The sequence below is a fragment of the Hyaena hyaena genome, unplaced genomic scaffold (assembly GCF_003009895.1).
Source record: "Hyaena hyaena isolate Hyena2069 unplaced genomic scaffold, ASM300989v1 scaffold_291, whole genome shotgun sequence".
In the NCBI taxonomy this organism is placed as follows: domain Eukaryota; kingdom Metazoa; phylum Chordata; class Mammalia; order Carnivora; family Hyaenidae; genus Hyaena; species Hyaena hyaena.
This window is the reverse complement of record NW_024080921.1, coordinates 1,615,077-1,633,589: the sequence shown is the minus strand read 5'-3', so window position 1 is coordinate 1,633,589 and position 18,513 is coordinate 1,615,077. Positions and strand designations below refer to the sequence as shown.

Here is an 18,513-nt window from a genome sequence, read left to right as displayed (position 1 = left end):
GCAGAACTTAAGATACAAAACAGATGAACATAAAGGAAGGGAAGCAAAAATAATATAAAAACAGAGGGAAACAAACCATAAGAGACTCTTTTTTTAATTAAAAATTTTTAAATGTTTATTTTTTTTTATTATTGAGACAGAGAGAAACAGAACATGAGTGGGGGAGGGACAGAAAAAGAGGGAGACAGAATATGAAGCAGGCTCCAGGCTCTGAGCTGTCAGCACAAAGCCCAATGCAGGGCTTAAACCCACAAACCGTGAGATGATGACCAAGCCAAAGTCATACGCTTAACTGACTGAACCACCCAATTGCTCCAAGAGACTCTTAAATATAGAGAACAAACTGAGGGTTGCTGGAGGGGTGTTCAGTGGAGGGATGGGCCAAATGGGTAATGGGTGTTAAGGAGGGCATTTGGGATGAACACTGGATGCTGTATGTAAGTGATGAATCATTCATGTACCCTGAAATCATTATTACACTAAACTAACTTGGAATTTAAATTTAAAAAAATAAAAGAGATTAGGTTGTAATCAGTATATTAATCTGCTAAGACCTAAGAGTTTAATTTTAATTAAAAACTTCAAGGGGTACATGGGTGGCTCAGTCATTTAAGCGTCCAACTTCATCTCAGGTCATGATCTCACAGTTCATGGGTTTGAGCACCACGTTGGCCTCTGTGCTAATAGCTCAGAGCCTGGAGCCTGCTTTGGATTCTTTGTGTGTCTCTCTCTCTGCTCCTCCCCTGTTGGTGCTCTGTCTCTCTCTCAAAAATAAATAAACATTAAAAAAAAAACACCTTCTGTCTTAGAACCAAGATGATAATAATGCAGTAATGTTATATAATTTCTCCATATAATTTCTTTTTTGCTTATCATTCATTAACACCTTCTGTCTTAGAACCAAGATGATAATAATGCAGTAATGTTATATAATTTCTCCATATAATTTCTTTTTTGCTTATCATTCATTTACTCATTTACTTGATAGCCATATTTTGTCCTTAGCTTATTCTTCCAAGTAGAGTTGAGCCATAAAATACTGCTATTACTTGAAGGAACCATCTGGGTCTAATGCAAGAAGGAGGGGGAGGATAGAAAAAGAATAATTTTATTTTGTTCTTTGTGTGTACATTTTCTGAAAAACAAAAATTTAAGCCTCACATGAGTAAAATTAGTTCTAGGCAGAAAAGTTTATAACTATGTACTGGTCGGAATAGCTCGTAGAATTTGTATGAAAAGGAATGCTGTTATTATTGTAGCTTCCATTGTAATTTTTTTAATGCAGCCCATCAGTCAACGGATCAGAATGTTAAGACTCTAAAAGTTTAAAAATTATATTTAAGATTATGTTTGTTACTGGAAGCAACTAAGCATTAGGAGGCCTGCTTAAATAAATGGATATGTCCAAATGTTGGTCTACTGTATAACCATGATAAAAATGAGATAGCTGTAAATACAGAGGTAGAGAAAAAACTCTAAAATACATTATTGGGGCGCCTGGGTGGCTTACCTGATTAAGCTTCTGACACTTGATTTTGCCTCAGACATGACCTCATAGTTCTTGAGACTGAACCGCATGTCAGGCTATATGTTGACAGCACAAAGCCTGCTTGGTATTCTCTCTCTTCCCCTCTCTGCCCTTCCCCCTCCTGTGCTCACACACACACACACACCACACACACTCTCTCTCTCTCTCTCTCTCTCTCTCTCTCTCAAAATAAATAAACTTAGAAAAGAATATGTTATTTTAAAAGAATAAAATTCCTTATTAAATGAGAAAAGCAAGGTACAAAATATGCATGATGTAATCTAATTCTTTTCTTTAAAAGGATATATCTATGCTGCCATATGCCAAAATATTTTTCTAGGATGATACACAACCTTAACATGATTTTTATATATTTTTTGAAGTTTTAATCAGTTACATATACTATTTTAATTAAAATATGTAAACATTTGAAAGTACATTTTGTGTAGCAAAACATTAAAAGGAAGTCTTTAAATTTCAGGTGTGTATTTTGTCCTTATGAGATATATTAGAAAAGGCAGCAAGAATCTGTGTGGACTATTTTCCTATTTTTAGGAAATGTTATAGTTCTTAAACTGTTACTTAAAAAGGATTACTTTTTCTTAGGATTTCCATTTAAACAGAGTTAATTTGGAAGAATCTTCAGGAGTAGAAAATTCTCCAGCTGGTGCTCGACCAAAGAGAAAAAACAAGAAGTCTTATGATTTAACTCCAGTTGATAAATTTTGGCAGAAACATAAAGGAAGGTAAGTAAGAAAAACATCAGTAAGTGAAAGACCTACCCCTTAAAAAGAAAAGAAGATGTCATCTGACTTAGTGAATTTGATTTAAAAAATCAAAAAGATCATGATAGTTCATCTACACAGTGGGTAGGAGCCATAATTAAATAGTCTGTAGAGATAGATCTTTATTGCTTGATTTCTTCCTGATTCCTAGGTTGTTTTTTGTTAGTTTTTTAGGGACCACTTGCCTGTTCATTAAGGCCATAGCATATGATTTTTGTAGATTTTATAGATAGTTTTTCTAAATTTTGTTGCTGTCCATTGACCCTGTACAAGGCCATTTGTGCCTTTCATTAAAACAGGTTTTTGTGGGGCGCCTGGGTGGCTCAGTCGATTAAGCGACCAACTTCAGCTCAGGTCATGATCTCACAGTTTGTGAGTTCTAACCCCGTGTTGGGCTCTGAGCGAGCCTGGAGCCTGCTTGGATTCTTTGTCTCCCTCTCTCTCTCTGCCCCTTGCTCTCACGCCCTGTCTCTCTCTCTCTCTCTTTCTCTCAAAAGTAAATAAACATTGAAAAAAATTAAAAGATTAAAAAAAAATAAAATAGGTTTTTGTGACAGGAAAACATTGAAGTGTGATCTTCCCTCTTTGTTCCATGTCTGCCTTCATACAGTTTTAGGTATCTGTGGAGAGAGAATGCCTAAGCCTGAAAATCAGATTTATTTAAAGTACATTAAAAATAATAATTTGCTGTGTGATTTATCATTAGAGATATAGATATAGATCCCATGTGTTGCTATGTCCCTTTAAATTTTAGGGTATTTAATGGGCTTAGTAATTGTTATAAAAGTTATCTAGTGGTCCTTATAGCTAGGGAAGTCATTCTAAACAAACCAAATATTCCTTTCTCTGAGAAAAAGAATGCTGCTCATCAACAATTACAGATGTATAATGTTTATTGTTATTATTATTATTTTGAGTATTTTAAGGATTATTGTACCTATATATGTGTCTGTGTTCTTGATATGGCTCTTCCTTTTGGCCTCATTTATGTTTCAAGAGAAGTAAGATAATAGGATTGATTCGGTCAGCTGGGTTTTTTGTGTGTTTTATTTATAACTTTTCTTTTTTTAACACTGGGAAGTCACAGTGCTTATAACAAGGAATTTTATTTTCTCTGCAAAGTAAAGTCATTGTCTTCCTCTTTCTGCTGTGGCAGTTTAGGTACTATTATAATTGATTTTAAATGATTTTCTTCTCTTCAGAATTCCACAGTCTATATTTTTTTCCATAATGACAAAGTACAAGAAATTACTTTTACATTATTTATAGAAGATGCAAAATATTTTAAAGTTAACTGGAAGATTTACACTTTTGAGGGCGGGGGGTGACTGAATGGCTCAGTTGGTTGAGCATCTGACTCCTGGTTTCTGCTCAGCTCATGATCTCATGGTTTGTGAGATAGAACCCCACATGGGGCTCTGTGCTGACAGTACAGAGCCTGCTTGGGATTCTTCCTCTCCCTCTCTCTGCCCTTACCACACTCTATCTCACTCTCTCAATCAAAATAAATAAACTTAAAAAAGACTCACATTTCCTAATAGAAAAAAAGGTTAAGAAAAAAATCTCTTCATTCAAATATGGAAGATTTGAATATTTTCTTTATATTTTTAGAAATAATCTAAGAAGTCAGTTGAATAGTAAGACCTTTAATTCTTTGTTTGTAAGTAATTATTAGCCCTGAGTAACTCTTATTCTAAAAATTGTACTACAATATTAGAGAAATCTAGTAATAATCATATAGATGCAAATATGCTGGGAGATTGTGTACAGTAAAACAAGTAACGTAAATCTTTCTGAGCTTCATTTTTCTCATCAACAAAATGTAGGAATGATAATTCTACCTGTTGCCCTATTTCAGAAGGTTGTTTTGAAGACAAAGTGAAAAATATAAAGTAACTTGTACAGAGTCAACTAGTTATCACTGGTAAAAGCAAGAATAAAGGCCAGTCCTGGCAGATCCTAAAGGCCCTAGTCTTAATTACTTACTGATAGTGTGTACCTCACCAAGTCTGTGGTTAGATTAGATGAGAAACAGAGATTTCTAGCCTTGTGTTTGGCATACAGTGAGCACTCCATAAATGTCAGCAGTTATTGTTTGTTAGCGCTAAGGCCAGAAGATACTGGAGACTTCAGGATTATCTAATGCGATCAGCACATTTTAACATGCTCAGTGTTATTTTCTGCCAGCATAGTTTGCTGAAGCTGAGGTTTGTGCCTACATTTGTCATGTAAAACTGGAGTGTTTTCCTCAAAATACTTTCAGGGACTTTGGTCATTTCTCTCAGTCTCCATTGGATGAAATGCGCTGATCCTTACCAAAGTGTTACCAGTTGTAAAGGCAAAGGGCTTTTGTTTCATTGCTGCTCGTTGCCTTTTCTTTTTTTGAAGGAAGCAAAGCTTCTGGCCTCTGCTAAAGTTGTATATGAAGTTGTTTATGTTAGGAACTATTTCGTGGTCAACCATATATTTATTTACAATTATTCAAGATTAGTGCCATGTGAAAGCTGCTCAATGATTCCAGATCACTTGTGTCTCAAGTCTACGCATACTACTGCTAGACCGCATTTGCCTGGAAGAAGACATCACACATTAGACCAGCAAATTTATGGCCTGTATTCTATTTTTACTAACAGTGTTCTAAGATAGTAATCTTACAGAATTAAAGCATTTTTTCCACAATTACTTGCATGTAATATCTTTTAAATACGTGTAATTTATATGAACACTTTGATAATCTGTGTTAATTTGGTTGGTAATATTTAATTGATGTTTGGCATACCATTACCCCTCTTCATTGTTTTTCAGTCACTTAAATATTTTAATTTTTTTCCTAACAGCGTATAGGTAAAGAAAAATGTGATATGGCTAATGAAAATAATAGAAATAAAATTTAAGTTTGCTTAGATGTACAAGTATTATATGCATTTTAAACAAATGATACTTATAGATAGTAGGAGGATATAAAGTTGTATTTATTCTGAATGTTTCTGCCTATGCTATATATAAAAAAAATATTCAAATCCCATAGGTGCATTTAAAATAAAAATAAATCCTCATGTTATATATTTCAGAATTCACACAAAAAGCAATAGTTTAATGTCATATTCATAGTTCATCTTGTTCAATCCTGTTTCAGTCCATTCCCAGAAGTTGCAGAATCAGTTCAGCAAGAATTAGAATCTTACCGAGCACAAGAAGATGAAGTTAAACGACTTAAAAGCATAATGGTAAGATTCTGTTTGCTATCTTAGAATTATACGAAAGTAGGACATCTGGAAGGAGGAAGAGGTTAACTTTTTTCCCTCATGAAACTTTGAACCATTCATTATTTTAATAACAAAGTATTGTCAACTTACATATCTTTTTCAAAAGAAATGTAAATACTGAGAAGATCAAACTTTTTTCAAAGACTAATCTGAATTTATAATCTGAAAAAATATAGAATGTGGCTTCATGTTAGAGATCTGTGTTCCAGTGCTGTGCACTCTACTATGATGTGATCTGACCTCAGCGTGCGGCTCTACTGTTTATTATTTCGTGACCTGTGCCAAGCCTCTGCACCTATTTCCTTATCTGAAAATACCCACTGCTCCATGGTCATGCGTCCTCTTATATTATATATTAGACTGGCGGTAACCAGAACTCTAATGTAACTCTTTGAGATGGGTGTTTGTTGCTTAGAGGAGAAGAATCATTACTCTAGGTGACTCAGATCTTAGTGTTTATCAATAATCTGAGGAATATATTGATTTTTATGCTTCTGGGATCTTTTTTTCCTTCTCAGGGACTAGAAGGGGAAGATGAAGGAGCCATAAGTATGCTTTCCGACAATACCGCTAAGCTAACATCAGCTGTTAGGTAAGTAGGCAGTATATGCCCTTGAAGTGTTCTGTTGATAAGATCTATCTTGAAGGCCAGAAGTTTGGATAATATTTTTAATGATAGGAAATGATAGGTAATGGCATAGACCTTTAAATATAAAAAACTAAATTTCCTCTTTAATATGTTCAAGCTGATTTAAGTTACCTCTTTTATATAACAGATCATTTGCTTCTTTCACTAGTTAGAATTGTATAATGGGGATAATCTTACCAAGAAGATAGTATGGATGATAAAATAATGCAACTTATTTTATCATTGCTGCTATTATTTTGTTAACAAAAGGTTAAGCAGTTTCTTTCTGGTACTTGAAATACCATCAAGGAGAGAGAAAATGTGTTTTAAATGTATAGGTAAAATCATATTTCCATTAATCTGATTTTACTCTAAACCTCCAGATTTTGGAATCAGAAAGTGAAATGGTGGAATAATGATATTTGGGAGGGAGATTACTTTAAACTAAGAAGCATTTCACTTGTATTAAAGTAGTGAGTATTGTATGTGTTAAAGCGTAGAGATTAACTTTGGTTGATTAAACTTATATTAAGGTACACTTGCATTAAGGTAGTGAATATTGTATGCATTAAAGCCTAGAGATTAACTTTGCTTGATATCCGTTTAATTTGTCATTTTATCACTATTTGTTTCCTCAGAGTAAATACCTAGGTGTGTATTTTATTAAGATCTATGTTATTTTCTTGTAAATTCTAACGGTTAATTTTTAATTTTTTGATACTTGTAGTTCTTTGCCAGAACTCCTTGAAAAAAAAAGACTTATTGATCTCCACACAAATGTTGCCACTGCTGTTTTAGAACATATAAAGGTAAATTTAACCTTCCCCCAGTATTTATGTATTCTATTTATGTAGGTTTTTACACTTTTTAAGATGATTTCATATTCATTATCTCATTGAGGCTTCACTATATCGAGATAAAATTATCAAAGGCAACATTGTTACCTTCATTTTTTGCAGATGAGGAAGTTTAAAAATCCAGAAAAATTAGTGATTTGCAAAGGTCACACATTTAGTAAATAAAAGTTATATCTGTGATATTTCTATTATGTTGTCTCCATATTGCTTCAGTGCTGTCTCTACACTTACCCTGTTAATGGTAGACCCGTGTCTAACCATCAGTAGAGATTTAGCCACCCCTTTTACTATAGTACTGTCTAAAATATCCATTAACTTTTAGTTTTAGATGAGTTTTAGAAGAGTCTTTTAGCGTTAAAAGTTCTTACTGTCTCCTGTTGTACTGTGATTTTGAAATAAATAGATCGTATCTTCTATATGTTGTTATCATAGTTCTTGTATCTCATTACTTTGTTCATGATTACCCCATATCAGTCCTTCAGTATTCTGCTGTCCCTTATTCTTGGATGTGGAGCAGAATTTCAGTGATAGATTGACCATACACTAGGTCGTGGTTATTGTTGACCCTTGCTTTCCATGTGATATGATATATTTGAAAAAGCAGTGTAAAAAAGCCAAATATGTTTACTGCTTGTCAAAGATACTGGTAACACCCTGAATTTATAGAAAAGGGACTTAAACATTTTTCATTTTTAATGATTTAAGTCAGAGAATAGGAAGGAACTAATATAGATAGATAATGGACATTGTGCATCATGGAATTTAAACCTGCATAATTTCTTTTTGTTCCACATCTCAATATTGGTATTGGTATTGATTTCTATAAGGATAGTAACATAATTGTGCAGTTTATAGATGACTCTGCTGATATTTTACCTTTCATACATAGCATCTCTGTAAAATGGGGAAAGGCTATACAGATCTGTTTGCCTGAGGTTATTGTCTCCTGTGGAGATAATATATATCATGTGAAATACAACAGAGAGCTATATTGAGAATATCCTTCAGTAGGAGAGAAAGGGCTTTGCTGGTGAAAACTGAATCTAATGTAACAAGTTTTAAAAAACTTATTGCATCAAAACAACATAAATTCTGGTTTATATCTATTGACCTGTAATTATGTACTGAGGATCTTATCCATTAAACTAGTATTTTTTGAGTACCAGCTGTGTGCCAGGTGCTACGTTCAAGTAAGTGGACAAGTAAAAACAAATTCTAAAAAATTATAACAGTTAATAGTCCTATGTGGTCTCTAAGATTTAAACTGTTCTGTGGATTTCCTTTTACTTTAATTTCTTTTTATTTATTTTTTCATTAGTAAATTTTCCTGATTCTTACGTTTTACTCTCTGACCTCAGTTCTCATAGCTGTAATACCAGTAAAATTACCAAATTTGAGTTGTGTAAACCAAAGTAACTAATTATTATACTATGGAAAGCATAGTTTCATCCTATTCTTAAAACTTTACAAACATTATCCTGCTACAAATTTATATTAATCACTCCAAGTCAGAGACTAGAGCTTATGGTTTAAAATTTTAGCTGACGTGATTGATTTACTCAGTCATGTCTATGGAGTGACTGTGTGTTGTGCTAAGCGCTGAAAATTCTGTGATAAATAATGAGTTCTCTAGTCTCTTTGAGTTTATACTATAGTACCAATAAATAAAGTACCCAAATTAGAAAACAAGATAACTTCAGTCATTTAGGTGATATGAAAACAACAAAAACAGGGTGATATGAGGTGATAGAGAACATCTGAGAGGGCTGCCTTAAGTGGTTAGGAGTAAGTGGTTAGGGAAATCACCTTTGATAAGGGGATGTTTGAGTTGAGACCTCAATCACAAGGAGGCATTTAGTGAAAATTTCAGGGCCAGGCATTCCAGGCAGAAGGACTAAAAGGTGCAAGGCCTTAAGACAAGAAACAAAGTTGGTGTGTTTAAGAACATAAAGGAAAATTAATGTGCGTATAGTAAGGAGGAAAAAGTGATAGACTATGGGATCAAGAGAAATAGGAATTTAAGTGTGATGCGAAGTCATTGGAGATTAATGACATGATGTGATTTATGTTTTAAATGGGAAATGAGTCTGAATGATGGGTGAGTTCTGGAAATAAGTGTGGAATTGGAAGACAGTTATTATAGCTGTCTAGATGAAGAACTGTGGGTTGTTTCTTTTTTATGGCAAAATATACTGTAAATTCTTTATGATGTTTGTTTATAATGTTACACTAATAATTTTATATGAGTTTTTCAAAATCAGTTTGTGCTAATAGAGGCCATCTGTCTGAAGTACTTCAACATGCCCCTGTGCATGACCCACGTAATTCTGCTTTAAGACCTGGTAATTTGGTTTTCTTTATAAAAGAAATTGTTCCTTCTAGGACCATTGATTGGCAGAACATTTTATGCTAAAAAAACTAATTTGTTATTCAGTGTGTTAAGTGATTTTACATTAAAGCTACACATTTGGGGATGACTGTTATGCTGTAATTCAAGGAAGACACTCTTTTAACAGGATCTGATTGAAAGAAACGGTGCTTTAAAGGACATTTCATTTGCAGAAGGAAAATGATGTCCCCTGTAGAATACACTATTCCTCCTTCGGAGTCATTCTAAGAAACCAATCAATCAGAACATTTTTAAATATCATTGATAAAGGAGCATGTTTATCTTAAATATTTACCTGTGAATTATATATAGTTGTATTTAATAAGCTACATACTCTAAGGAATATTTTGATGTAAAAAATTCTTTTAGTATAGAAAAATTGGAATGTTTTCCATGAAGAGTCTTTGTAATGTTGACTGTCTCTTTTAAGGTATTCTTCCTTGTCAAAATTAGCACATAAATTCTATTCCCATTATTTCTCATTACTCCTAGTTATAAAATTTCTTTTTAAGGTTTTCCATAATTACTAATTTCCAACTTTATAGTATTTACTTTTAAATGCCATGTTTATTTGTACTTTTACTGAGCTACACCATCTGCCTCTAGCTATAATGTTAATATAAAGTTACTAAGTATTTTCCTTCATGATCTCTTGCTCTTATCACTAGAATTTATTGACTGAGCTTCATTTTTTCGCAAACTTTTATTCACCTAAGCAGCAGATATTTATGAAGAGATCTCAGAACATATCTTTTGGTATTTGTTTTCATTGCAGTTTTGCATATTTCTTCTTTGGGGATGTTTAGATAATAGCTGCTTCTTACATTTCATTAGATCATTTTCTGGAGCAGAATACTAGAAGAAAATAATTTCTTTAGAAGTTGTGGCAGTTATCTGTCAATCGGTGTTTTTGTGGAAAGCCAGAAACAGCACACCAGTTTACAACAACTCTGGCAAATATTATTACCTGTGTTTATTGATAAGTGGGTTGGCTGGTTAACTTTGGTCTAGTAGATTTAAAGAGTAAGTTGTTGAATTCTCCTTTGTTTTGAGTAATCCATATTTTAAATATCTTTTTTATCAACTCTTTCATTTGTAATACAAATTTCATTTCTAATACAAAACCGCTTGCTTCCTCCTGGGATTACCTAAATTATTTAATTTATAGACAAACTTTATTTCAATTATTTTTGTCCCACCTGCAAAGTCAAATTTAATTAAGTACTCTTTAACAAGTACCTAGGAAAAGAAAAAGATACCTATGTGTAAGTCATAGTGGATGAGAAATAGAAATGGCATTATGTGCTCTTTCCCCTTAATGCTCCCACCTGAAGGAAGAGCTCTAACATCTGAACACTCCATCCCGATACAGCTGGCAAAAAACAAGCTGTTAATAAGCTGTTAGGCATTGAGGCGTCATTGGTACTGAATTCTCATTTTTGTTTTCCTGCTTTTTGTAGAGAAAGTTAATATGTATTGAAGTAGATCTACAGACTTCATCTGGTCAAGCAAACGTGTACTGCCTTAGGTTTATACTCTGAAAAAGACTTAGCCCTTGTTAGCAATACTAGGTTTTAACTACAGCATCTCCTTCAGGGGGAGGAGGATCCTTTCTACTTTTCTTGGGCCCAACTTCTTTATCTTTTCTAGGGGAAGATAAGCTTTAAAAATAAAGTAGGAGCTCCCTTAATTGATCTCCACTAGTCAGCACACCAAACTAACTGATGCCCTCTATTCTTTTTATAAAACATAGCACCTGCTGGCCACATTATGACATGCGTACAACTGGCAGCTAATATACTTCACAAGTTGAGTTTTTTGCTTACCTAAGAGTTACTTGTATTTGATTGCAATCTACTTATGTCTATTGTTTGAGTAGGAAAAGAGGATTGTTTCTTTAATACAAGTTGTACACCTTAGAAAGACTTACTGAAGATAATGATTTAACTGTTGTTTAAATTAATAGTAAAAAGGGGTACCTGCGTGGCTCAATCAATTGAGTGTCTGACTTCAGCTCTGGTAATAATCTCATGGCTCAGATTTTGAGCCCAGCATCAGGCTGTCTGCTGTCAGCACAGAGACCACTTCAGATCTTCTGTCCCCCTCTTTCTTGGCCCCTCTCCCACTCTCTTGTTCTCTTTGTCTCTCAAAAATAAAATAAACATTAAAATTAGCAGTAAAAAAAAATTAAAAGATTAGAAAATTTTGAGAAACAATAAACTTGCTTTGCAAATGTCTGTAAGTTTTTTGGTTCCACTTTAAAGAAACTGAAATTGGACATTATAGGTGATCGTTACAGGTGTGCTTTATGCAAGGAAGGAAAAAAAACTTAGTGAAACCTCTGTACTCAAAAGGTCTTGTACCTACAACAAGACTGGCAGACAATTGTATATTTTAGGTCTTCAGTTAAAAGGCAGTGTTTAAAATGTGTATTTATACACAACACAAATTTTGTTGTTGTTATTCTTTACATTAATAGACTTTGATTAACTGACTGCTACTCCCCTGATCACAGTAGGGAAGAAATTTTACTGTACTAGAAATGAGAACATTTCTCTGGGTGTATTTTAACTGATCTCTTTAGAGTAATTTCTTGCTCGGCATACTTACCAAGTGAATGTTTGCATTTACCCAAAACAAATGAAAGCTTGTCGTTTAATGTACACAGCAGCTTCATTGTAATAACCAAAAACTGGAAACAAAACCCAATATCCACCAACAACTGAATTGGATAAATAAATTATAGTATATCTGTACAATGGAATACTATTAAGAAATAAAAGGAAAGTACTATTGTCACATACAGCAATATGGATGAATCTCAATTACACTGAGGGAAGCCACATTAAAGGAGAGTACATAGGGGCACCTGAGTGGCTCAGTTGGTTAAGTGTCCAACTTCAGCTCAGGCCATGATCTCATGGTTCGTGGGTTCAGGCCCTGTGTTGGACTCTGTGCTGACAGCTCAAAGCCTGGAGCCTGCTGTGGATTCTGTGTTTCCCTCTCTCTCTGCCCCTCCTCTGCTCACACTCTTCTCCCCCTCCCCTCAAAAATAAACATCAAAAAACAGTATTTTAAAAGAAGAGTACATGATCTGTGATTGCATTTACATGAAATTCGTAAAAATACAAGCTAATCTGTAGTGACAAATTGCGTATCACTGCTTGCCCAGGTACCTGGAATGGAGTGTTAGAGGACCAAAAGGGAGGCATTGTAACAGGGAAACTTTTCTAGGAATGAATGGTGGATTCATTATCTCGATAGTGTTCATGATTTCATGGGCACATACATATGTTAAAACTTAACAAATTTTGTATTATAGGTCAGTTATATTGCAATAGAAGTGAAAAATTCCAACAGAGCTTAGTGTTCATCTATTTCAAATCTTTTTTAAAAAAAGAGATTTGTGTATGTGTGTGTGTAGTTCCATTAGTTTAATTTTGCTTTTGTTTCCCTTACCTGAAGAAACATAAAAATAAAAAACGGCTGCACCACAAAGGAAACTATCAACAAAACAACAAGGCAACCTATTGAATGAGAGAAAATACTTCCAAATGACATATCTGGTATAGTGTTAGTATTCAAAATATATAAAGACCTTACACAAGTCAACACCAAAAAACCCAAATAATCTGATTTAAAAATAGGCAGGGGACCTGAACATTTTTCCAAAGAGGATACACAAATGGCCAATAGATTCATGAAAAGATACTCAACATCACTCATTATCAGGGAAATGCTAATTAAAACCACAATGACAGAGCACCTCCTACTTGTCAGAATGGCTAAAACCAAAACCACAAGAAACAGCTAGTATTGGTGAGAATGTAGAGAAAAGGGAACCCTTGTGCACTGTTGGTGGGAATGCAAATTTGTGCAGCCACTGAGGAAAACAGTATGGAGGTTCCTCAAAAAATTAAAAATATAATTACACTATGAGCCAGTAATTCCACTACTGAGTATTCACCCAGAGAAAACAAAAACACTAATTTGGAGGGACAGTTTTATCCCTGCATTTATTGCAGCATTGTTTACAGTAGTAAAGATATAGAAACAACCAAGTGTCCATTAAGAGATGAATGCATAAAGAAGATACCAGAAGATACACACATACCCATATGCATGGAGCAATAATACTCTGCCAAAAAAAAAAAAAAAAGAGGGGTGCCTGGGTGGCTTACTCGGTTAAGCGTCCGACTTTCGCTTAGGTCATGATCTCGCGGTTCGTGGGTTCGAGCCCCGCATCGGGGTCTGTGCTGACTGCCAGCTCAGAGCCTGGAGCCTGTTTCAGTCTGTGACTCCCTCTCTCTCTGACCCTCCCCTGTTCACGCTGTCTCTCTCTCCCCCCTAGAAATAAATAAAACATTAAAAAAAAAAAGAAATCTTGCCATTTGCAACAATATGGGTGGACCTAGAGGGTATAATACTAATTGAAATAAGTCAAAGAAAGAAAAATACCATGTAATTTCTGCTCATATGTAGATTTTAAGCAAATAAAAAAAAGACAAAACAGACTATTAAATACGGAGAATAAACTAGTAGTTGCCAGAGGAGAAGTTTGTGGGGGGATGAGTGAAATAAGTAAAGGATAGTAAGCATACACCTACCATGATGAAGACTGAGTAATGATAGAATTGTTGAATCATCATATTGTATACCTAAACTAATGTAACACTGTATGTTAATTTCACTTGAGAATAATAAAAAATAGCAAAACAAAAACAGGCTTTTGTTTAAGTCATTGTGAAAGCCAGTGATTAATTTTGGTAATGTGAATTTTTTGGCTTTAGATTTAAAGTGACCTAGAAAAGTAAGAAACAGGATATGCTACGTATTATGTGGCTAGTAAGCCCAGGAGATCTTTACAGGGATCCACCCCCCCCCCCCTATAGAAGTATGAAGCAGAATAAATGCAGAGTAAAGTGAATTGAGATGAGGAGTAAAATGTCTAAAAGCACGTGCATTTCTTATTTTTTTCCATAAATTTCTCACATTTGTTTATACCTCAGCTTGTTCTACAGAATTTGAGGTAGCTTACAATAAAAGCACATAGAATAGCCAAAGAGAGAATAATAATTAAAGTCAAAATCAGAAATTGCCCGTAAAAAATTTTTTTTTTAATATTTTTATTTATTTCTAGGAGAGAGAGAGACAGCGTGAGCAGGGGAGGGTCAGAGAGAGAGGGAGTCACAGACTGAAACAGGCTCCAGGCTCTGAGCTGGCAGTCAGCACAGAGCCCGACGCGGGGCTCGAACCCATGAACCGCGAGATCATGACCCAAGCGAAAGTCGGACGCTTAACCGACTAAGCCACCCAGGCGCCCCGCCCGTAAAAAATTTCTGGCCCCTGTTTTCCATAGTCCTTCCTGAAACTTCTGTGGAACATGAAATAAACCAGAAGGAACCTTGGGTCGGAGTTCTAAATAGATTGCACAAATTAATAGTGAAGTTTCTTCCTTGGTCACATAAAGTCAGAAATAAAATTTACTGTATCCTCTTGTCTTTTATGTCCATGAATGCTTAAAAATGAAACGGAAGTTTAATGGTCGGCTTTTAAATTGTTTCTTAAAACAAACATGATTTTAGAGCAATGGATTTTTTTAAACGTCAGTTATGTGGAAGTACTGATTAGTACCTCAGAAATCAAATTCCATGCTAGAGTTACATACTGACTTTGATAGCAAATGTTAATACACACACACAAATTTATTAGGTACTCTGTGTATTCACTACAGGTATAAGAGTGTTAAGCATATCTTTTTTTTAAGTGCATGCAAAATCCTCTCTGTATTGTATTGAGTCATTTTACTTAACACCTATGAAGAAGTAAAAGTGAAAGGTATTATTATTTAAAGCTACACAGATTTTCCCAAGATTTTATAACACTATTAAATGTGACCCTTATGTTTGTTTACCACTATATGCATGTGTTTTGGATTTTGCTTTATAACTAATAGACTGTTTTTGGGGGTATTTTACATTTGTAGAAAAAATTAAGTGAAAATACAGAGAATTTCCATATACCTCTTTATCACCGACGCCCAGTTTCCCCTATTATTAACATTTTGCATTAGTGTGGTACATTTATCACAATTCATAAGTGAATATTAATACATTGTTATTAACTAAAGTCCATAGTTTTCATTAGGGTTCAATCTTCTAGTTGTACATTCTGTTGGTTTTGACAAATGTCTAATGACACATACTCATATTACAGGATCATGCAGAATAGTTTCACTGCCCTAAAAATCATCTGTGCTCTGCCTACTCATCCCTATTTCCCTTCCCCTGAGCTCCTGTCAGTCACCCCTTTTTACTTTCTCTACCATATTGTCTTTTTCAGAATGCCTTATAGTTGGAATTCTGAAGTATGTAGTCTTTTCAGTTTGGCATCTTTGTCTTAATGATGTACGTTTAAGATCTCTCCAGGTCTTTTCATCGTTAACATTCATTTTCTGGATATACCAGTTTGTTTATCCAATCAGCTATTGAAGGACATTTTGATTGCTTTCAACTTTTGGCAGTTGTAAATAAAGATGTTGTAAATGTCCCCGTGAAGATTTTTGAGTGGATATGTTTTCAGTTCCTTTGGGTAATTACCAAGGAGGTTCGTTGCTGGATCATATGGTAAGAGTATGTTTAGATTTGTAGCAAAACTACCCACTGCCAAACCGCTTTCCAAAGTGGCTCTGCTCTCTACCAGCAATGAATGAGAGTTCTTGTTGCTTCACATCCTTACCAGCGTTTGATGTTGTCCATGTTGGATTTCAGCCATTCTAATATGTATAGTGGTGTCACATTGCTTTAATTTGCAGTTCCCTAATGACATACAGTGTGGATCATCTTTTCATATGGTTCCTTGTTATCTGGATCTTCTTTGGTGAGGTGTCTAACTTCAACTGGGCTGTTTATTTTCTTATTGTTCAGTTTTAAGCATTCTTGTATTTTTTGAGGAAAAAGTCATTTAATGGATGTATCTTTTGTAAATATTTTCTCTGGTTCTGTGGCTTGTCTTCTCATTCTCTTGACAGTGTTTTTCACAGAACAGAAGCTTTTAATTTTAATTAAGTACAGCTTACTGATATTTTTCTTTCATGGATCATGCCTTTGGTGTTGTACCTAAAGAGTCTTCACTATATCCAAGGTCATCTGAATTTTCTTCTGTGTTATCTTCTAGGAGTTTTATAGTTTTGCATTTTACATTTAGTCTGTGATTCATTTTACTAAATTTTTGTGAAAGTTAAGGTCTGTGTCTAGATTGATTTTTTTTCTTTTACATGTAGATGTCTGGTTGTTCCAGCACCGTTTGTTGAAAAGACGGTCCTTTCTCCATTCAGTTATTTTTGTTGTCCTGTCAAAGATGAGTTGACTGTATTTATGTGGGTCTATTTCTGCACTCTTTTCTGTCCCTTGCCTACTTTTCAGCTAGTAGCACATGGCTAAGTATTGTAGCTTTATTTTAAGTTGTAAACTCAGGTATTGTCAGTCCTCCCATCTGTTTTCTTCTCCTTCAATATTGTTTTGGCTATTCTGGGTCTTTCTTGTCTCCATATAAACCTTAAAATGAATTTGTTGATGGGGCGCCTGGGTGGCTTAGTCGGTTGAGCGTCCGACTTTCGCTTAGGTCATGATCTCGCGGTTCGTGGGTTCGAGCCTCGCGTCGGGCTCTGTGCTGACTGCCAGCTCGGAGCCTGGAGCCTATTTCAGAGTCTGTGTCTCCTTCTCTCTCTGACCCTCCCCTGCTCACACTGTCTCTCTCTCTCTCTCTCCTAGAAATAAATAAAAAAATATTTTAAAAAAATGAATTTGTTGATAGCCACAAGATAACTTGCTGGTAGTTTAATGGAGATTGTGTTGAATCTATAGGTCAAGTTGGGAAGAACATGGACTATCTCTCCATTTATTTAGTTCTTTGATTTTTTTAAATCAGAGTTTTGTAGTTTTCCTCATACAGATCTTGTATGTATTTTGTTAGATTTATAGTGATTTCATTTACTTATGTTTTAGTACTAATGAAAATATTATTTTTGCTTAATTTCTGATTTCAGTTGTTCATTACTAGCTTATCAGAATGCAGTTGGCTTGTGTATATTAACCTTGCATCCTGCAACTTTTCTATAATCACTTATTAGTTTCTAGAGTTTTTGTTGCTGTTTGTTTGGGTATTTTCTACATAGACAAGCATGTCATCTGTGAACAAAAACAGATTTATATTTTCCTTCCCAGTCCTTAAATTCCTTCTATCTCCTTTTCTTTGTTAGTTGCATTAGCTAGGACCTCCATTATGATGTTGGAAAAGTGCAAGAGGGGACATCCTTGCCTTTTTCTTACTAGAGACATTGACTTTTCTTTATTAACCTTGTATCATGCAACTTTGCTATAGTTGCTTATTAGTTCCAGAAATTTTTTGGTTTTTTTTTTTTGAAATTTTCCACTTTGACGATTGGGTCATCTACAAATGAAGACAGTTTTTTTCTTCATTCCCAATCTCTATATCTTTGATTTCCTTCTCTTATTTATTGCATTGGCTAGGGCTTCCAGTACAGTGTTAAATAGTAGTTTGAGAGGGGGCATCCTTGACTCATTCCTGATCTTAGCAGGAAAGCATCTAGTTTCTCATTATTTGCATTCTATTTCCTAAAAGAGATTGCAGAGAATTGTTAAATTTTTCCCTTAAAAAGTTAGTAGAATTAACTAGTGAACCTACCTAGATCTTATGCTTTCTGCTTTGGAAGAGTATTCATTATTGATCAATTTCTTTAATCGTTACAGACCTATTCAAATTATCTATTTTAGTGAGTTTTGGTGGACTGTGTCTTTTAAAGAAGTAGCTCGTTTCATGTAGACTGCCAGGTTTGTGGGAATAGAGCTGTTCAAAATACTTATTCATTAGCCTAATGATGTCATAGGATCAGTAATAACAGCTTGTCTTTTATTTGTGACATTTTTCATTTGTGTTTTCTCTCCTTTTTTCTTAGTTATCCTAGCTAGATATTTAATAATTTTATTGATCTTTTTGAAGAGCCAGCTTTTGGTTCCATTGATTTTCTCTGTTGATTTC

General features: G+C 34.4%; 1 protein-coding gene across 1 annotated transcript in view; it reads left to right on the top strand.

Moving 5' to 3' along the window:
• SCFD1 (sec1 family domain containing 1) overlaps positions 1 to 18,513 on the top strand; it is a 100,093-nt gene that overhangs the window by 35,668 nt on the left and 45,912 nt on the right. Inside the window, exons 11-14 of the mRNA XM_039247148.1 lie at positions 2,135 to 2,274; positions 5,450 to 5,540; positions 6,098 to 6,171; positions 6,935 to 7,016. Of these exons, the coding sequence (XP_039103079.1) occupies positions 2,135 to 2,274; positions 5,450 to 5,540; positions 6,098 to 6,171; positions 6,935 to 7,016 (387 nt within the window). The remainder of the gene's footprint in view (positions 1 to 2,134; positions 2,275 to 5,449; positions 5,541 to 6,097; positions 6,172 to 6,934; positions 7,017 to 18,513) is intronic.